At 36.8% G+C, this 22,683-nt stretch overlaps 1 protein-coding gene across 2 annotated transcripts in view; it reads right to left on the bottom strand.

Moving 5' to 3' along the window:
• Nucleotides 1–458: 458 nt before the first annotated feature.
• LOC5564068 overlaps nucleotides 459–22,683 on the bottom strand; it is a 131,627-nt gene continuing 109,402 nt past the window's right edge. For both annotated transcript variants that reach the window (XM_021848404.1, XM_021848405.1), the window contains 4 exons: nucleotides 11,500–11,959; nucleotides 11,052–11,439; nucleotides 10,778–10,957; nucleotides 459–1,748 (listed from right to left, as the gene is read on the bottom strand). In XM_021848404.1, coding sequence (XP_021704096.1) covers nucleotides 563–1,748; nucleotides 10,778–10,957; nucleotides 11,052–11,439; nucleotides 11,500–11,959 — 2,214 coding nt within the window. In that variant the 3' untranslated portion in view covers nucleotides 459–562. The remainder of the gene's footprint in view (nucleotides 1,749–10,777; nucleotides 10,958–11,051; nucleotides 11,440–11,499; nucleotides 11,960–22,683) is intronic.

Genomic DNA, 22,683 nt, shown 5'->3' with positions numbered 1-22,683 from the left:
CACTAGCCTCACGGAATAGGCAAAACACAAATCAAAACCGTATTTTTACAAAACTTTTATATTTTTCCTTTGAAGTGTGGATCAAAAGCGTTCGATTGATGTAAAAAAGTTCCTAATTAATAACAAAATAGTTTAATAAATTGTTTAATAACAAAATAGTTTATCTTATTAGTGCTACTATAGGAACAATAGGTTAACTATAGGTGCAAGGGAGCTAAAATTTTAAGCAAAACTATTTATTTCGATCATTTTTTGAACAAAATCGAGCTGTGTGCCAATGGTACTTAGATAAACAGCTACTGATCTTCATGTCAAAAATTATTTTGCTACGATTACAAGCGAAACGGCCGTAAAAAGCCACTAGTGCGACTATAGGGGATTGTCCACTAAGGGAACACCGACCCTATGTAATCTTTTTAACGGTAAAGTGATATTCTGAACACTTAAACATCATGGAATAGAAACAAACGTTTTAAAGTACGTATAATTTCGCTAATAATTAAATCGTTAATTCTTATCGATAATTACATATAATTAAATACTGTCACAATTTCTCTCTCCTTCAGCTTTTGCTATCATTTGGTTTTATATCACCCATCACGTTGCTTATGCTGCTTGTCGTTTGCTCCTGGTTGCTGTCCTTGTAGTTCAGTGGGATGAATCTCGATTGCTGTTGGTCAAGCGGTATCATCCTCGACTTTGGAGGTCTGAAGGTTGGCAAGTCTATCCGAATGGTTTCCTCCTGATCGTCGACATCGTCGTTCCGCCGAGATGCATCCTCCACTCTAGTGCTGGACTCCTCTATTCGGTGCATGTCGAATAGGGCATCTTCGCTGATATAAGCTTTGCGGGTACTGGGCGGGAGAATGTCCAGCTTATCTCCACTGTTGAAATTTCTCTGCTCTCCGTGTGATTCACTGACTGTTGTGACATGAGAATCGGACCGCCTATCTACTACTGCTGACTTGTTGGTCCGGTTCGTTTTATACATTGTGGGACTTGGGATTGGTTCCGTCTCATTGAACTCTACATTCTCTAGTGGGGTTTCTTCATCATCTGGCTTGGTTGTTCTAAAAAACTGTGGAAATTGTTCCGTCAGTAATGGCAATAAGGTCAGTCTTGCGTATCGTTCTGCTTTTTCGAAAACATTCGCAAATCTGTAAGGGAACAGCTGCACGGTGATCAATTTGTTATCCGTCGTGGGAGGTGGTGGCGGTGGTGGTGCTGTAGCTGTCGAGTCCTTGCTAGGGGGCGTTTCAATTGATCTCTTATCGTTGGTGCGATCGTTACTTTTGTTTTGTAGCTTGCGTGGCTCATGTTGAACTCGCTTCAAAATTGGTTCACTAATCTCCTCTCTTGTGGTCGTAGGGGGATTCGTTGTGGAAGGAGTGATATACACTGGATATGAGCTGTTTGTATCCGTATTTCGATAACTTCTCGGTAGGTCAATGACAATCGGTTGCCACGGCTGGTTGTCTATATTTTTGTCATAATCGATATGGGGTCCTTTACCACGGAATCCATGCGAAGCATATGCATGTGGGTTGACGTCGTTTCTTTCGTTGCTTTGTCCCTTGGAAGAATCGTCATAGTCATCACCTTCATCGCTCTCCTCTGGAGAATCTGTTGAATGATCTTCATCGGTTTGCTGGTGGATGTAATCGTCTTCATCTTCACACTCCCCAGGTAAGAGCGTCATGTGCAGTGGGGAATTGGAGTCCAAATGCATCTGCTTGCACAGAGAAAAGCTGCCGAATAAAAAAAAACGAAAATGTTAAATTACGGTCATCGCTAGTTGACATACATATTCTTCTTCTTCTTGGCATTACATCCTCACTGGGACAAAGCTTGCTTCTCAGCTTAATGTTCTTATGAGCACTTCCACAGTTATTAATTGAGCTCTTTCTTTACCAAAGTTGCCATTTTCACATTCGTATATCATGTGGCAGGTACGATGATACTTTAAGCCCAAGAAATTCAAGGAAATTTCCATTACGAAAAAATCCTGGGCCGACCGGGAATCAGACCCAGTGACCTTCAGCATGCTTTTGCTTTGTAGCCGCAGACACTAACCCCTCGGCTAAGGAAGGCCTATGCTATGACATACAATTCTTTTGTAAAAATGTAATAACATCATTGATAACAAATTGTAATAACAGCAATAAACAAGTTTTTGCGATTCCGTTGCAAACTGATCAACCTTTCATTCATAATTTGCACTATATAATGGCCTACTTTTCCTACCAAAAAAAAAAAACAATGCTGAAAAGTGCTACTTTTCAGCACTGTTTTCGGTTCTGTTTGGAAGGCGTCAGCAAAATATCCCAGTCTATTCTGCTATAGCATCTGATTCTATAGCTGATGTGCGATACAGATGCAAGACTGGTGATATTGTCGGCGCGATAAAAACATTGAATCGGTTTCTCGCCGAAGTTGGATTTTCTCAAAATCTATGCGAGATACCTAACGTCGGCAGTGGTGCATTCAATTCACATCCTGACATGCACTAATGCACCCTACTTCCGATGCAGGGTACCTATTTTGCAAGAATACCGAGAAAAATCCGTTACCAGCGAACTGCGGAACTGAGAACGGATCGTCCAGAATTCGTAGAGGTTGCAGCAGAATCCACTACTATACTGCCCATACACGCATAACAGTCCCATTTGTATAGGAAATCCCATAGAATATGGGACTGTTATGCAAGTGTAGGCAGTATAGGGCTCTGCACAAAAATCATTGCCTTTCTCCCATTCTTTCACGGAATTTGTAAACAACTAGGCCAGTAAACGTCGAAATCCCGTACACAATCAAAACAGTGCAGAGGCCTATACGCGTTGTCTTACCTGTTCTGCATTGGCGTAGCTAGGATTTTTTTCTGGAGGGGGCCTAGGGGGGGCCTTGCAAGTTTTTGTTTAATATATTACGTCAAAATAATCGCGATTTTCACAAATTTCGTAGTTTGCATAGATTTGTGTTGATTTATTTGCTTGTGATTTTTTCTCATGTCGCTACCATTAGTGATATTTGCAAATCTCAACTTTTACTAGAAAAAATATCAATTCTTTGTCTGATCCAGTGAAAAAATCCTTCAAGAATTCTTTCAAAAAGCTCAGGAGGAATATTCCTTGTGATTCTTCATTGAAATATTCAGTTATTCAACCACGTGCTTTCAAGAGATTCCTCTGAGAAATCATAAATTCTTTCCGAACCTTTGCAGTGCTTTCTCCAAGAACTCCTTTACCAGTTTTCACCGAGCTCCTCCTGAGATTCCCACAAAAAATCATTCCCGGGGTTAGTAGTTATTATTCAAAACATTTTTCCTGAAGTTTCCTCAGGCTTTCTGATCTTACTAACAAATTTCTCAAAAAAGGCTATCAAACACCTTAGAAAAATATGTTAAAGAATCCCACCAGAGAATGATTTCGAAATTCTTTCATACATTTTTCCAAGAAGATCTTCTACGAACTATAACATATAAGTTGTTAGTTTAAAACTACTGGATGAGTTGTTCATTAATAATTTGTTTAGGATTTTCCGGAATTACTGAAGGTTTGTCCAAAAAATAATCAACACAATTCTAGGATTGTCACATAAATTGTCTTCAAGAACACCAAGCATGGAATTTTTCCACAAATTCTTCAGCGTATTTGCCTTAAAATTCTCTTCAGCTTCATTCAATAAATCTTTCAGAAAATCTATCGAAAACTTTTCAGGGATTGCATGAAAAATTCACAGCAAAAATTATCCAGGACTTCCTGCCAAAAAGAAAACATTAAATGATTGTTCTAAGGATACCTTCTAATATCTCACAAGAAATTCATACGCAATCAGACAGAATTCAAGTGAGAAAATGTTCTTAGCGATTTCGCAGAAATGTTCTCCGCAGATCTTTTTTCTTCATTTTTTTTTTTGCACAGATATTACTTCAAGTGTTTCTTTAGCTTACCTTAAAACCATTTTGACTTTTTCTCCGCATTCCTTCAAAACTTTATCGTAAGTAATGAAAATTTCTCCAAATATACCTACCCAGGAAAATTTTAAAACATTCAAACATTGGTATAAAGTTTCTTGTGGACGATCATCTGCTCTTTCAAAAAATACTCAACAGTTTCCCAAGCATTTTTTCTAGAGGTTTCTTCAAAGAATTACGTAATTGTTTCCTCTGAGAAGTCTTCCAAAGATTCTTTCGAAAAATTCACCAGAGATTCTTCCAAGTATTTTCAAGGGATTTTTTAAACAACACTAGCTATTCCTCTTGGGATTTGAAAAAATCGTCAGATTTGCTAACAAATTTTGCAATTCATTTTTGAGTTTCTTGAAATGAGTTTGAGTTTCATCAGAAATTCCATTCTTTTCGGTACTAGAAATTACTCCTTATAGTTTTTCAATGTCAATCCCGGGATTAATTTATAAATATTTAGGAATTTATACTCTATCCATTTTCATTCAAACCCAATCTAGGAACACCTCAAATTTTATTTAGGGATTTCCTTACAAATTACTTTACGAATAGTTCCAAACCATATCAATTCACATCAGATTTTAAAAGTAACACATACCAAAAAGAAATTTATCAAGAAGAAATTTTTCTTAAGAAATTTGTTGGATAATTGTAGTTTAACCTGAATTTGGAAAAATTGCTAAATTCTTGTCTGAAAATTTGGGAATGCACTTAAGAATTTCTGAACCTTTTTGGCAAAATTTCTGACGCTTTGACTCATAGAAAAGCTTTGTTTTGTTTTTGTAGGATCTTATTCTTATCTTATAAAATCTTATTCTTTCGTCTTTTGTAATGGACAATAGACCGATGCACGGGTTGACTTTTTGACGTTTTAGCGGTGCCGTGTTATTTACGTGACCATGGCAACTAGCGAATTCGGCACCGCTCAAACGTTAAATTAGTGAACTCGTGCATTGATCCATAGTATACGTCAAAACGGATATTATTTCCGATGAAAGTATTTGTATCGAACATCTAAAAAATGTTTTTCATGAACTCCGAGGATACTATGGCGAACAAATTGATGTAGAAACCATTTTTTTCTTACTCAAAAAAATTCCAAACAAATTTCGTTAGACGAATTATTTGTACTGGTATTATAATAACTGTAGAAGTATAACTAACAAATTTTGTCGGTTTTTTTAAGAACATTGCCAAAAATGTCTTTTCGTAAAATTCGGAAAGTAAGATTTTACTGAATTTAAATCTTGAAAGAAAGTTTGTTGAGGAATCCCTGATGGACTTTCATACATTATACGTATAAGAATTCGGCAATGTTTACAAAAATCCTAGATATTACCTTTATTTTAAATTTTTAGAAGTGTTATTTGGAGTATAAACAGATTGTTTACGGAAGTTCTCAAGAAAGCGTCATGCGAAGTAAGGAGAAACAACTAAATGTTGAAATAGGTAGAAACCATAGATGGAGAACGGAAGAACGAAAGATAAGTTATTATTTATAATCTTTTCTTTAGAGTTGAATCAATTCAGGATAATTAACATTTCTCTAATTATTACAAAATAAAATAAAATTTCTCAAGTAGTCAGAATTTTTTTAGGAAATCTAGCTGAGTTCTTTCTTTGGCTCATGGATTCCCCCGAATCCTGCCCAGAGAGTTTCTTAAAACTCCGACCTTGTTTGGCACAATAATTCAATCCAAGAATAAGGACTCTGACTTTAATTGATAAAACAATGTTCAAATAATTTTTGCAGGGAAGATCCTTATAAATTTTTCAATGAATATTTTAACAAATCCCAGATATTTAGCAAAATGTTTTCCACATATTCTTTTACCACTATGCTAATTTAGGAATTAAAATCATTCCTGTGGGTTTTCAAAAAATTTCCTCTAAAGATTCGAAGGCAAGAAACATTTCAAAATCCTTTAGTAGATTCGGGGTTCTGAGCAATAATTTCTAGAAAAAAAGCATTAAAGAACTTCTGATGCAATTTTGCGAAGTTCATCAAAAGTCTCCTACGAAAATAGTTCCTAAACATATCACATATTTAGAAAATATTTCCGTAGGACGCTTTAGATGAACTTCGAAAAAGAATTTGAACAAATTCGCAAAGGAATTTGTAGGAGAACGAAATATTTCAGTTAAAGATTTGACATAATCCATGTTTTTTGTTGGAGGAATTGCAAGGGAAAACTTTGAACTTTTGAAAGATACACAGCGTAACAAAAATGACATTTTTGCGTGTCTCAAGGATCAAATTATGTGTCTCAAGTAGATTTGGGGTTGCTGAATCTGATGTCATTTTGAGAAACGTTCCAGCACGTCACAATTTTTTGCTACAGGTCGTCAAAGATGTATAAAACACTGTTTTTATTGATGTTTACATATAATTTGAGGTTTAATTTATCAAACTTTTTTGTAATCTAATCCACCAAACATGCTATTTTGCACTTAAACTTTCATTTTGGATATAATTTGGATGAAATTGCGCGGTTAAATTTAGGTTAAACCGATTTTTTCAACATGCTTGCTGTCGCCATACAAAATTCTTCGTTTCTCTCATATGGGAAAATACAATACTTTTTTAAACCATCAAAAAATAACTTTTCCACATCGAAAGTATTATAAACTTTGTTAAAAAGTATTGTTATACATATAAAGTTTGAACTCTATGGCAAATAAATCGAATAAATTGCCTTACAAGCTGGCAAACTTGTATGCAAGTTGGCTAAAATAGTCATTTTTTTCATTTTCAACAGCCAATTTCTCAAAAACTAGACGTGCTGTGATATTTCTGCAAACGGCAATGGATTCAGCAATCCTTAATTGAATGAATAGCGGTATTTTGGTGCTTGAGGCAAAAACGTGTTCCGCAGTGATATTAATCTTTTTTTTCAGCTCAATCTGGGGACATATTCCGGAATCCATTTGTGGATAAAAGTTAGACATAGAAGGAATTCACGTTGAAAGTATGAACAAATCTTATAAAATTGTCGACTAATTTTCAAAACATTTGTAGCAAAAGCTTTCAAGTCCTCCTTCAATTTTCCTTGAGGTATTTGATTAAACTAAAATTCTTCAAGCGAAATTCAATGATGGCTACAAAAAAATTGGTACAAATCTTTTAGAAAGTAGTTAATTATTCTTTATATCTTAAGAATTTGAAACATTACAAGTTTTTTTGGAGAAATATAGTTTAGGGTTTAAGCAATGAGTTAACTCATACGAACTTTCTTTAAAAAATTGAAGTAAAATCAAAGAAAGAATTGATTGCTGCAATAATAAACTGAGGTAGATTTTATTGGACTTTTACACACCAGTAGGCGAATTCCGGCGCGTATTTTCTTCGAAGAAAAGAAAATTTTCTTGCTGGTGCGTAATGTAAGAAAATTTCTTCTCTTCGAAGAAATTGTTCGCAGGAATTCACCTACAGGTTAAATTTCTGCCATACATCTGTTGAAATCATAGTCAGGTTGAAAATTCTTGAAAAAATGTACCGTAATCCGGGGTAACATTGATCATTTTTTTTAGTTTTTCTTAAATTTTTCATTTCACAATACAAATGTTACAAGTTTCATATTTTTAAAACCAGTACTGGCACCCACCGCTCCTAGCTTTGTACTTTATTTTGTTTTTCGAAAGATTTAAACATGTTTAAATAAATGTTTTAAGTGATTTTTTGATTCAGCTGATATGGGGTAACATTGATCACCCAAGTAAACAACGTTCGCTAATATTGGAAATGTAGTTACTTACTAAAATCAGGGCCCCTGAAGCCGAATATGAAGACCAAACTCTTACAAGTCATTTACTTTTTGAGTTATTTCAAAATTAAAAACACCTTGAACCGCGTAATACGCCTAAAAGTAGGCAATTTCCTCAGGAAATTCTACATTCGTAATAATATTTAGTTAATGTTGCCTAAATGAATAAACTTATGAAAGATTTGACAACGGAATCGTTTTCGGCGATGCCCGCATTTTCCTTGATCACATCGTCTGCAGAACTCATGTGAGACATGAATTTTCGGTAGTGTCAGTGAAAATGAAAGAAATCATTGTTTCAAAAAGTTGACAAATTTGCGCATGAACTAAACGCAATTTTGGCAAAAACCTTAATTATCATTAGCTTATGAATATACGAAAGAGAGGCACCATTCATGGTTCGAAAATGCTTCATCAACAAATCTTTATTTGAACGTTTAACAAGATGAGTCATCCCGATCAATGTTACCCCGCTGATCAATGTTACCCCCGGATTACGGTATCATGAATTAAGCTTTACTTTTGGCTAATTTTTTATTTAAAAAATTCCAGCAGTATTTTTTTTTTAAATAAATTTTGTCGTACATTATACGAGACCACCTAGAGTAGCGCATGGGCAATCATAACGCACTGAATGTGCTGGTTCATGCTATAACATTTAAACAGCATTGTTTGCATTATTCGAAATTACGAATTTTGGGAACCGAATTTCCAGGATATTGGCGATTTTTGTTACCATGGTATTTTTTTATTTTAGCGGTAACCAAACGAGCGACAGCCGGACCTTTAATGTTTAAATTGTAGCGCGATTCAGACCTGCCACGCTGATGCTGTGAATGATAAGCGAGGTTTTCTCAATATTGTTGCACAAAATAGAAAACCCTAACTACCGTTGATCTTTTTTTGTCCATAATAGGAGTCATGTAAATTAATTCAGAAGATTTTCCTTTGTGATATAATTATGCAAATTGTTTGTTTTTTTAAGTTTTTTTTTATTAACATCCAAAATTCTGGAGGGGACCTGGATGACTCTGGGGGGGGGGCCTGGCCCCCCTGCCCCACCCATGTTCCTACGCCAATGCTGTTCTGTCCTCCAATAGAGAATGTAGCTCTGTGGACAACAAACTTTGTGACATTCGTAGATACTACTAAGGCGGCATCCATAAATTACGTAACGCTCTAGGGGGAGGGGGGAGTTGGCTCAAGGGTTACGGCTCATACAAAAATTTGAAATTGATCATACAAAAAGCTTTACGGACGGGGGGAGGGGGTCCAAAAATTGCCAATTCTGGCGTTACGTAATAAATGGACGCTGCCTACAATGTACAACTCGTGCTGAAAAAATCATCATTTTGTAACTTGTTGCATAAATAACTATTCTATTTTTGAATAAAGTTTTGATTTTTACATTAGACGAAACAAATATGTCAAAGAGATGTGTCAAAATTAAGTGCTCACTTGGCATTTCCTTCACACACAGTCACATTTTACTCTTAGATAGGGGAAAAGCACTAATTTTCGACCTACAAGAATTCTGTGCCAATTTTCGGATTTCCATACAAAGTAGGCTAAAATCGTATGGATGGGTCGAAAATTGGTGCTTTTCCCCTACTTGTCCAAAGTTTGTCGTCACAAGTCAAATTTCGGGTGAAATTGACAATTGTTTATCAGACCTATTTTATACAATGCTGTCAATGTCAAACAACTGAATGCAGAAAAATAAGTACGCCGGTGAACCTCTTTGGCTGATGTACCGAAGTGTTCTATGCAACTCATTTTAGTGTCAAAAATTATTACAGTAATAAAAAAATCTGAGAATCCCATTTCGAACTGGGATTAATCACTTCAATTTTTGTTAGCTTTGAAAATAACCTCTACATAATTTATTTGGGCTTCCTGAATCTGAATATGCTTTCTAAATTATTAACAATACAATTTATATAAAAATATGTAAAAGATAACTAAATTTCAAGAATATCGCGAAAAAACGCCTAAATCTAGTTAATTTCCAGGGAATTTTTCTAATATCTAACAGATTTTTTTTTCCAACAAAATGTACAAATTGATACTAATACTAGAGTTTTGCCAGATCAGCTGCATTTACACAAGGAACCAACCAGATGACTGCTTTGGACTAACAGACACCCTCAGTGTATAAGTGCTGGTAATCTTCTATTTTTAGGCACCAATGGCGCCTGCCGCGTCAGAATGCAGACCAATGAGGGTAAGGGGGAGGAATTGATCATGCATTAAACTGGTTCCCACAGTTGACTGGATATACCCCTGAATCTACGCCAGTTTAAGCGTCTTGTTTGAATCGTATTTCATCAATATTTTTCAGCTATGAATGGTTTTGCAATCACATTCTCCAAAACAAGGAATTTCAATTACAGTGACCCAATGTCATCCCCTCTATGGGGTGAGATTGGGTCATTTTTCATTCACTTGTGGTGCCGCTGCTAATAAGTATTTTTCTTTAATTTTTTGAACAGTTGTTAATGTACCATCAAAGTACATACACACCAAACTTGAAGTTTATTGGAGTTAAATTGCGATAGTTATTCAATAAATAAATCGTACATATCCCTTTTCGACCCATTCTCACCCCCAACGACGGTACTGTTAGACTAGACCGCTTGGATTTGATAGCAAAAAAAAAAAACAAACATTGAAAAATGAGTAGTCATGTTTCATAAATTTGTTCAAGTTTCGAATGTGTTCGTTAGTAAGCTGTACAACTTAACAACGTGATAAAGGACTCTCGAGCATATATGAGAGCATTAGAATTTAGTTTCAAGTGTTGTATCTTTGAATTCTGGTAGATAAACAATTATAAAATTGAATCAATTTTGAATATTCAATACTTTTCCATTATACCAAATATGAAAGTTTGTGATTGTCGAATAATAGACGAGAAATAATTCGATATATCATTGGATTATATACGATATATCATTGGATAATTATTTACCAACTTGGTGTGAAACCAAATATGTGAAACCGAATATGTATTCAAATCACTGCATGGCGATTTTTTGATTAAATTTACCTCTTTCCAAATCCGTCGCTTAGAACAACTTTGTTAATGCTCCACGAAGATAATCCTCTTGTGAGCCATCCTTTGTAGGTCGTGTAGGTTAGCGTAATGTTCTTCGGAAAGCCCAACGCAGGATGCGGCACAAGAATTTGCGAAATCATTTCTCCTGCGAAAAGTTCAGCATCGTCCTTCCTATAAAACGATACAATGATTCAGAGTCAGTTTAGATAAAGATTATAATAATTATATCCCCAGCTGATGTTGTACAATGTGGTGGATACATTACTCGGTAATGGTGAACACCTCCGTCAGACCACCGTCACTTTCTAATTCCACCTCCAGTCGTCCAAGTGTACGCAAAGGCAGCTCATTGGGGGAGCTTTGGATTTCCAGCTTGTATTGATGGGCACAGAAAGGTTCCTCTTCGCGCGTCTTCAGGTACAGCTGACCTCGTCCAATTGATCGATCCGCATAATATCCCATGTTTCCGCAAACGGATGACTCGGTTCCGTTTTCCGATCGGCTGCATGAGAAGCATTCTCCTTTTAGGAAATTTTCATAACTATCACAAGGAAATGCAGGGAACAAGCATTTTGGTGCCACTGAGTCGATAAAGAATTTATAAGCTCTTCGATGGTTGCATAGTGAGCGTCCTTCAACCGAAGCCGGAGGAGCTGAAAGAGACAAATTGTTATAAACGAAATGGTTGCAGATGCGTTTAATTTCTCCATTACCCCAGATTATGTCGGTTACGGCGCCCACAAAGAGATTCGAGCAGCCGTGTTGCACACGCCCGCCATTCGGATAGAAATCAACGGCGCCCATTGGCTGCCATGAGCCTAAACCGCCGAGAATCAAATTTTCTCCATTCGAGTGGATCACATCCACAAAGCCGGCATCGGTATCGTCAAGTCGGGCATGTGGGTGCTGTGCCTCGAAGAGTGGCCCCGCAGGGTCAAGCCCCGTTATGCGCTGCAGACCTTTGAGTTCCATTCCGGCAAATCCGGCCACATGGGAACCTAAGCTGAAACCGATCAAATGAACTCGAGACATGTTAAGTTTATTATGTTCTTCAAGTCCCTTCAACAAATAGGCTAGTTGCCTCCCGACGAGACGTGTGTTGGCAGCCGCTCGGACGTAATTCGGCAGCGTGGCACCGTTCTCCCAGTCCATGCATATAACAATGCAATCTTCCTGTAATGATCAAGGTAAGAATGTTAAATGCGTTCGATTAGGAACATGATATGCGTATACACCCGATTATCTTTTCACATACATATTTTAAACGCCCGTACAAAAAAAAAGTATGACGTACATATACGTATATAACATAACCCGTGTAAAAAGATAATCGAATGTAATTCTTATATACAAAAACCTTGTTTCACGAAATCTTTATTTAAAAAAAATCAATTTACGTATCAAGGGAAATTTGATCAATATTTTACAGCTATTTGCGCCACTAACTACCGGAAATACCTGTATTGTGGGACATTTTAGTTCAGTGACTCATTCGTTCATCATTCAGCTATAATTGAACTAGAAGAGTCACCGGTATTCAAAATCATGAAGTTGATCTGTCACATGCCTAGTTTTGGTGCTAAAACTTAGTGGTCCTATAATACAGGTTTTCCCGTGGCCATTCCAGTGCTCCAAAAGGACCATAACAAACATCCATTCTTCTTTTTGGCAAAATACATCCAGGCATTTAAAATCATAAAGAATTTGACGACATTCATTTGATTTTGGAGCATAAATCCCAGTAATTTCATCGAACTTAGAGTTTTCAAATTTCCCGGTTCCGGGAAACGGGAAATAAATTTGCCATTTCCCGGGAAACGGATCGAATTTCAAAAACGTGAAAATAAAGTAATTTTGATGATATTTTTTTTAATCGTATTTTTTGATATATTTTTTATACCAGTAAACTTGTATGGTACCTACATTCTCTTTTTTGTAAGAAATTTATTTATGTTTCTCAAAAAAAATCTATTGATTTTGTTGTGTACGCTAGGCTTCAGAACAACACAAATTATAATATTGAGTCCATATGGAGATTATTCTTGACAAATCGTATGAAGTTCCAATAATATGTACAGGACGGACTCGATTACATGGGATTCGATTTTCCGGACTTTTAGACTCGATTATCCGGAGTTTGTTCTTTGATATTTTTGTTTTTGAGATTTTATGCATTGAGATAATTTGGTATTGCAATATACAATATGAATGGTTTTGCAACTTTGGATGTAGGTAAAAAGAGGGGGTTGGAAAAAGAGGTTTTTTGTATGCCGGTCAAAATAATTTCTTCCCAAGACCCCTAATGTTCCTAAAAATAACTTCTGGCTACGCCTCTGCATTATATAAATGAAACAACGAAAAAAGATAATATTTAAGTTCTTTTTATGCAGATTTTAATTTTTCTTTTAGTGATTCGGAAGATTCGATTATCCGGATTAAACAAATCGATACAACGGATAATCGAGTCCGACCTGTACCAACATTAAATCAAACCTTTCAAGCACTAGAATAAAAACCAACTAGAGTCTAACGATAGAAAATGTGACGGTTAAATCCATGAAAACTTTATTAATTCATGGAGGATCCCTCGAAAAATCCTGTATTTTGTATAGCATATAATCTATTTAGGAAAAAAAAACATATCGTCAAAGAACTATCCATTTTCTCAACAACTATTTGATTACAAAAAAAAAACAACAAATCAATATCGAAGTATAACTTGTGATCTAGTGAGGTCATTGGTTAGAATGATATGAAAAGTAAATTATACCATAGATTTGGTTTGAAAATGAACGGTCAATCCTTTTTTTAATAGAACTACCCGGGAAATAAGGGAATCATGGGAAACAGGAGATCATTTCCCGGGAAACGGGAATCCCGGGAAATCTCATTTCCCGGGAAATGTTACCGGGATTGAAAACTCTAATCGAACTGTTCATAAAAGCCACTTTCCGGGATTCCAAGAACCGGTTCCGCATGGAACATACTGGACCGAAACTTATTCCTGATAGCAGAGAATTTTTATGCCAAAATATGTATCATACGAACAGTGCCGATATGAATTAAATATACAAAACTACGAAGGAAACTTACCTTACGGATGTTCAGGGTTTCCGGAACCGGATATGAATCCGGACATAATTTGAGAATCTCTACCAACAGCCCACATGAATATCTATTCAACCTCGGCCTTCCTTAGCCGAGTGGTTAGAGTCCACGGCTACAAAGCAAAGCCATGCTGAAGGTGTCTAGGTTCGAATCCCGGTTGGTCCAGGATCTTTTCGTAATGGAAATTTCCTTGACTTCCCTGGGCATAGAAGTATAATCGTACCTGACACACGAATGCGAGAATGGCAACTTTGGCAAAGAAAGCTCTCAGTTAATAACTGTGAAAGTGCCCACAAGAACACTATGCTGAAAAGCAGGCTCTGTCCCAGTGAGGACGTAAATGCCATGAAGAAGAAGATGGACAGCTCAGTAAGTGTACTTGTTTGGTTACGAAACTACAGGTTGTCAATATGAGGGTCTATAAATGGACTTTGAGTTAGTGAGTTCCCGGTGGCGACTCTGGACCAACTCTGGATCTCCTGGAGGTTTTCTGAAACTAGACTTTTGTGCCTTTCATTTAAGCCCAACAGAACTGAAATCGGCCAACACACTGATTTTTGCGAGCTGTTTTGGGTAGAAAACGACACAATTTGTAACTATTTTTAGTGTAGCCTCCCTAGGGTTCATTAAAAACTATTGTTTCCGTCAAAATGAAATTTTCATCAAAAAATGACTGTTAGACAATTTTAAGTTGCTGGGTTATTCCAATTAAAAGTTATATTGATTTGAACTTTTAAATGAATCGAAAAAGCCCCAAAGTCCTTACTAAGATTAATCGCTGTCGGTCTACGTCAGGGGTTTTCAGATCTTTTGGCTCGCGGAGCACAGTACATTTATACGATGGCCATTTTGTTTTCCGAGCTCGGATTTGAAAATCTCGGCTTATGAGTTTTATCCGAATTTCAGCTAAGAGAATAGAAGATGTTTCGCATATGGACGATTTGCATAATTTTATGGGTGGAAATTTGGTCGTTAGGCAATAATTGATCAGTAAGGTGAAATTGATCACCGTTTATCACAATTTTATTTCTTACTTATAGAGCATAAAAACCAATGCAACCTATAAAAATGAATGTTATTTGTCTTAACTACTGTCAAATTCTATGTTGTGAAGTTTTTTGTGTTGAAGAATGTTTATGTCTATGAAAATAATGGAAAATTCGATAATCGTGTTCAGTGTTGTAATGACAGGCATAAAAAACTTATAATTTAAACAAAGATTTGGACATAGTGTCAACTTGAAAATTTGTGGGGATGCTTGAAATATATTTCTAAAATAGATTTTATCATCAAAATTCCAATTCGTTCCAATTTGCTCATTTTGTTGAAATATTTGAATTTTTGACAAATATTGCCTACATTTAGTCGTTTCCCGCCGCATTCTTGAAATTTAATTGTTTATTATTTCCGTTAATGTTGCATTGTTAAGAATATAGCAAGCATATTTGGATTCAGGGAGCACAAACTAATAAAATAAAGTTGTTTTCAAACATAACAATAATCGTATTTGCCTTCCCTCAATATGAACAGGTATCTTATAGATTACCTTGCATTATTGGAAATATCCATTATGCCAAACTACGAATGCCGTTTAGCCGAAATTGAAAACAATAGTGAACTACAGCATGCATTTGTAATGAATTTCAAAGAACTAATTCTGCTTATCCATTAAGAAAAATAAATTAACATTGATATACAAATAATTAGCTCTTTAGTGTTAGTTCAAGAAATAGTCAAAGCTGAAAGAAGAATGTCCTAAATGTAAGCAACCATTCACTTCTCTGCTAGGGATGAGAGCTGCCAGCAGAGGTTTTCGCATCGCGTTTGCCTCTGACAGTAACTAAAACTGGATTGGGTTGCTTCGATCCCTCGAATCGTACTTAGTAAAATATTTCAAATATTGTAACCTAGCAACCACAAGTCTTTGTTTCTTTTTTTTACAACGGAGAACCAGTGAGCTTCTTCGACGTTAGTGATCACTGAGTTGTTCGGTTTACTGCTTTACGCAAGTAACGGTGCAAAGTTCAGTTCCCACCTTGCAATCTAAATCTTGGAGGAGAAATACACCTAAGTCAACCGTTGTGCTCAAAAAATTTTGTTTGAAAAAAAAACTCTTTATGAATAAGCCTAAATTCCAATAACTATGAAAAATGCTTCACTCTTTAGAGAACAGCCTCTGATCAAAAGAAGAAAAAAATCTATTATGAAAATTTAAGCAAGTGAAATGCAAATATTAGTTTTATCAGTATAACTATAAAGAACTGCCGATGATTTAAAAAAGGTTAAATTCCCAATGATTTTGATTTTGAAATTTTTTTATATGAATTTTGATATGAAACCAAGTTCAACTCGAAAGGAAAGCCTATGTTTAAAAGAAGGAAAAAATATGATGAAATCATTAAAGACACTTGAAACCTTAGAACACCGTTGATAACCCAGGGACGAATCAACCATCAGCTGTGGTGTTCACAACTTCGTCCTGAATAGACGGTTCGGGTATTATTACACTGCGGAACACGTTTTTGTCTCAAGCACCAAAATACCGCTATTCACTCAATTAAGGGTTGCTGAATCCATTGCCATTTTCAAAAATATCATAGCACGTCTAGTTTTTGAGATATTGGCTGTTGAAAATGCAAAAATTGACTATTTTAGTCAACTTGCATGCAAGTTTGACAGCTTGTATGGCAATTTATTTGCTTAATTTGCCACTGAATTCAAACATTATGTGTATAACAATACTTATCGGCAAAGTTTATAATACTTTCGATGCGAAAAAGTTATTTTTTGATTGTTTAAAAAGTATTGTATTTTCCCATATAAGAGAAACGAAGAATTTTGTATAGAGACAGCAAACATGTCGAAAAAATCGGTTTATTCTAAATTTAATCGCGCAATTTCAACCAAATTTAATCCAAAATGAAAGTTTAAGTGCAATATAGCATGCTTAGTGGATAAGATCACAAAAAAAAATGATAAATTATACTTTAAATGTTATGTAAACATCAATAAAATCAATGTTCTATACAACTTTGGCGACCTGTAGCTAAAAATTGTGACGTGCTGGAACATTTCTGAAAATGGCATCAGATTCAGCAACCCCAAATCTACTCGAGACACATATTTTGATCCTTGAGACACGCAAAAATGTCATTTTTGTTATGCTGTGTTATCGTCCTGCAGCATCATACAAATCAACAATTAAAGCGTTGTAGCAATTTGATCTCTTTTTCGTAATTCGGCCAAACGTCCCGTTCGGCCAAATGGCATTCGGCCAAATGGTGTTCGGCCAAACGGCATTCGGCCAAATGACCGGACATCATTCCAATCAAAAGTTACATTGATTGAACAAGTGGTTCTTTCTCGGCTCCGAACGAGGCACACCAGAGTCTCTCACAGCATGGGAGACGAACCGGAATTCCGAAAGAAATGCTTATTATGTAACATACATAACTTGGTAGAACACTTCATATGCAATTGTCCAGCTCTCTATCATCTCCGGCAGGAATACGGCATAGGAAGCATTCGTTCCGCCCTTCAAAATGACCGTGCTAGCGAAACAGCACTCATCTGCTACCTTAAAGAGGCAGGCATTTATCAAGATATATAACTACAACCAAGCTTAGTGAAGTCCAAACAGCCCGGCCATAGGAATTAACCTCTCCCCTTCTTTGGAAATCCACATTAACAAATAGTAAAGCTTCTACTGTTTTTATAGGTGTAGCACAGAGAGATTAACTCGAAAAAATAATAGATAACTTTAACATAGTATAAAGCAAACTTTATCAGAAACTCTGTAATTATTTTAAACTCTGTATATCTCAATTTCTGGAGTTCCCTTATAGTACTCCACTATTTTCACGAGATGAACCAGCCAAGGGCTGAAATTCTCGTTAATAACGACAATAATAATAATAAGTTACATTGATTTCAATTTTGAAATGGGTTGAAAAAGACCCAAAGCCCTTACTAAGGTTAATCCCTGTCGGTCTGCGTCAGCGGTTTTCAGATCTTTTGGCTCGCGGAGCATAGTACATTTCTACGATGGCCATTTTGTTTTCCGAGCTCGGATTTGCAAATCTCGGCTTATGAGTTTTATCCGAATTTCAGCTAAGAGAATAGAAGAGGTTTCGCATATCGAAGATTTGCATAATTGGAAGTTTGGTCGTTAGGCAATAATAGGATTATAGACCTTCCCTTAAAATGAACAGGTATCTTATAAGTTACCTTGCATTATGTGATATGTCCATTATGCCAAACAACTTTATGAAACCAATTAGCGAGCGAGTCTGTGTACTAAGGATACGGGGCAAATTCTTCAACTACTGCCTGATCAACACCTATGCACCGACGAACGATAAACCCGATGTCGTGAAGGACGCGTTCTATGAAGGCCTTGATAAGGCCTATGCAGAGTGCCCAAAACACGGCGTGAAAATCGTCATCGGAGATGCGAACGCGCAGGTCAAAAGAGAGGACTTTTTCCGCCCAATCATCGGTAAGGAGAGCCTTCACTCCGTTACCAATGACAACGGCCTACGACTAGTGACTTTCGCTGCTGCCAGGGGGATGGCCATCAGCAGCACCTACTTTGCATGTAAGGATATTCGGCAGTACACCAGGCATCCAAATGGTGATAATTGCAACCAGATAGACCATATTCTGGTGTATGGCCGACATTTCTCAGATGTTATCGATGTTAGGAGTTTCAGGGATCCTAACATTGACTCGGATCACTACCTCGTTGTCAGTAAAATTCGAGTGCAACCGCAGTTGATAACTATCAACTGTAGCGAATTCAAGACCACAGTGAACAATGCGATTCAATATCCAGCGCTTCTCAGCAGTGTTACAGCTGAATACCTGAGAGAGACTCGCGAAGAGAAAAAATATCAACGTCATATGCAGCCCAGATTCCTCTGTAAAGAAACGTCAAATGCAGCTCATCGTTTTTATGGCTGAAGAAGTGAAAAGTATTGTATTCCAAATAAACAATTATTTAAAACCTCAGTCAGCAGAACAGTTTTTTCCAGAGATGCTGATAAATCTAAACACAAGACTAATTACTTATAATGTCTGCTACGTTTGCTGACATGACATTTCACTCAAAATGCCGTTCATGCTTCGGTGTGATGCAAACGCAATAGTTTTTTGCTGAGATGGTCATGTGAGAGCTTGAATGGCTTGCACAAGATTGATGTAAACACTGAGTAGAATAAGAAAAAAACTCAACAAACACAGAAAAAGAAGATCGTCTCCGCGAGTCTCGTCTCAGCTGAATACCACCAAAAGCTGGACGGACAGATACGTGAGGTCATTGTGAGCGAAAACCTCAACAATCTATGGAATGCAATCTATGGAGTGGTGAGTGAAACAGCGCGAGAAGTGATAGGTACTGCTCGAAAACGCCCCAGAAGCAGATGGTTCGACTAGAAGTGCCAGGTAGCCAGACGTCGGATGTTAGTGCCTGGTACCAGGCTGAACAGAGAGCAGTACAGGGAAACAAGATCAGCCGTAAAGTGAATGCATCGCAGGAAGAAAAAAGAGTATGATGATAATGTGATAGCCGAGGCGCAAAACTATATGGAACAGAACGATATGTGACGATTGTATGAAACTGTCAATGGCGTGCGGAGAATGTCAGCGCCGTCTTCCGTCATGTGCAACGACCGTGAAGGTAATTTGCTGACAGATAAAACGATGGTGGCTGCTAGGTGGAAAGAGCACTTCAAAACGTTACTGAATGGAAGGAGCGATAGAGCATCGGAAAACAGAATAAACATCGACAACGATGGTTTAGCTGTGGAGCCTCCATCACTAGATGAGGTTAAGAAAGCGATTAAGGAGCTGAAGAACAACAAGGATACTGGGAAGGATGAGCTCCCGGCCGAACTTCTCAAGCACGGTAGTGAGCAGCTGCTTAGAATAATTCCCCATATACTACTAAAAATATGGGAGGAAGAAGAACTGCCAGTGGGCTGGATGGTGTGAAGCTCAGAATCGATGTTGGCAAGCGGGAGCCCCACGATAAACCTTTTGTTCCATTCTGACGTTACTATAGGAGTGAGGCGTCAAAGTTGTGCCATGCCTACTAGATCGTTTGATGTTCGATCCGCTGCTACATTCTCGGATATCTTTCAACAGGCTTTTGATTGTCAGCCATCATAACAGGGTTGGCAGACAAGATCTATGACAATGTTCATTCAGTACCACACATCCTCCCTCTTCTCAGGAAAAAAAAAGTTTTAAGTGATGAGTTTTCACATCGTTTTCGTCATCACGAAAGCTTTTAGGAATTCAGGATATATCTTTCACATAGCTAAGAACTTAACCGATGTATACTGTCTCATATCTCAACTGTTCACTTGTACATGCGACTTGGAAACATTTTTCCGCTGTAGGATACGGTGTTGAACTTATTGATCGGTTGAATGTCGTTCCATTCATTAGAAACGGCAAGCTAATTCTATGCAAAGACATCTCTGAGACCAACTAATTTTGGACAAAATATTGCTATTAATAAACTGACATATACATGTTGAACAGAGTAGCATCAGCGTTTGACTCTCATCTTGTTGTACATTCAAACCACCGTACTTTCACGGAAATACTCACTCGAAGACTTGTTTGGCTGTTGTTACTTGTTTTGATATAACATACCTCTATCTACTAAGTTACTAGACATCATTGGGCTTACATATATTATTCTAAAGATACATTTTCGACCGCCAGTCGCGCATGCATGTGAGCATTACTTTTATTGGGAATCAATTTGTGACCACTAGTCGCGATAGCAAGTGTACACCACCATTGCTAGAGCAAATATACGACCACTAGTCGAGCTTAAAACATCAATAATACTTGATAGGAACAAGTATACGACCACCAGTCGAGTTAACAACATTAATAGCAGTTACTAAGAACAAGTATGCGACCACCAGTCGCGGTAGCAAGTGTACACCACCATTGCTTAAAACAAATATACGACCACCAGTCGAGCTTACAACATCAATAATACTTGCTAAGAACAAGCATACGACCACCAGTCGAGTTAACAACATTAATAGCTGTTACTAAGAACAAGTATGCGACCACCAGTCGAGGTAGCAAGTGTACACCACCATTGCTTTGAACAAATATACGACCACTAGTCGAGCTTAAAACATCAATAATAATTTATAGGAACAAGTATACGACCACCAGTCGAGTTAATAACATTAAAAGCAGTTACTAAGAACAAGTATGCGACCACCAGTCGCGGTAGCAAGTGTACACCACCATTGCTTAGAACAAATATACGACCACCAGTCGAGCTTACAACATCAATAATACTTGCTAAGAACAAGCATGCGACCACCAGTCGAGTTAACAACATTAATAGCAGTTACTAAGAACAAGTATGCGACCACCAGTCGAAATAGCAAGTGTACACCACCATTGCTTTGAACAAATATACGACCACTAGTCGAGCTAACAACATCAATTATAATAATTGCTAGGAACAAGTATACGACCACCAGTCGCGGTAGCAAGTACACACCACTATTGCTAGGAACAAGTATGCGACCACCAGTCGAGTTAACAACATCAATAGCACTTCATAGAAACAACCATGCGACCACCAGTCGCGGAGGCAAGTGTACACCACCATTGCTTAGAACAAATATGCGACCACCAGTCGCGCTAGCAATATCAATAACATTGATTGATAGGAACAAGTTTGCGACCAACAGTCGCGTTAAGGACATATTTTGCTACCATTTGTCGCGTTAGACATTACTTTTATATTGCAACCACCAGTCGCTTTTAGGGACATTTTTTTTTATTGCAAACTCCAATCGCGGCAAGAAGGAGGACAATTTTTTTTTTGCATTGCAAACACCAGTTGTGTTAAGGACATTTTTTCCATTGCAACTACCAGTCGCGTTAAGGACATTTGTTTTGCATTCATACATGTTTTTTAACATGGTATTTATTTAGAACTAATAATGAATTGAGCAGATTTGAATAGTTTGGATCTCACCGATTATCGACACAAAATTCACAAAAAATTACCGATTCAGTATGCTTCACACTTAACTTGTAAACATTACTGGATACACAATGTACTGAAGCAAATAGGAAGGAAAACAATCATGTGCATTATTGGGCAAATTTGACCAAATCATCGATAATACTGAATCGATTCAAATTCGATACGTCGAATCGTTTCGTTTATTCAATCGAATCCTTTGTATCCATTTTTTTTAAATCGATTCGATTTTTCCAATCGTACGCAAATTTACAAGAACAACGGCTCAAATTAAGACCAAATCCCTTGAATTAGGATTTCATGTTGTGCCAACATAAAGAAATCGATTAATTGGAACGAAAAATCTACTTTTGGAACATCAATTCAAAATCGCCCATGGCTAGGAAAATTTGCACACACTAACATTCATTTTTCACTCTATCTTACTTGATTAAAACTATTTTATTTTCCTTTGAAAGCAGGAGAGATAAAATATAGAAATGTGCGTATTATCACAGAAGAAACGATAAAATGATCACATACAAACCAAGCGAAATTTTATTATTGTTTATATAGAAATTTGCAGAGCTGATAAATGTTACGGGCGTTTTTTTTTGTACAATTGATATAACTAAATAATAAGTTATACGAATTGATTAACATTCAAGAAAACCACTAATAGAACTTTAACACTTCACTTCTCTTTTGCATTATTATACAAATTATACATATTATTATACATTTTGCACGGATATGTTCAACTGACTTCTGCAAAAAA

This window comes from Aedes aegypti, chromosome 1 (assembly GCF_002204515.2).
Source record: "Aedes aegypti strain LVP_AGWG chromosome 1, AaegL5.0 Primary Assembly, whole genome shotgun sequence".
Classification (NCBI taxonomy): Eukaryota; Metazoa; Arthropoda; class Insecta; order Diptera; family Culicidae; genus Aedes; species Aedes aegypti.
Note: the sequence above shows the minus strand (reverse complement) of the source record. Positions and strands in the feature narration are given on the sequence as shown.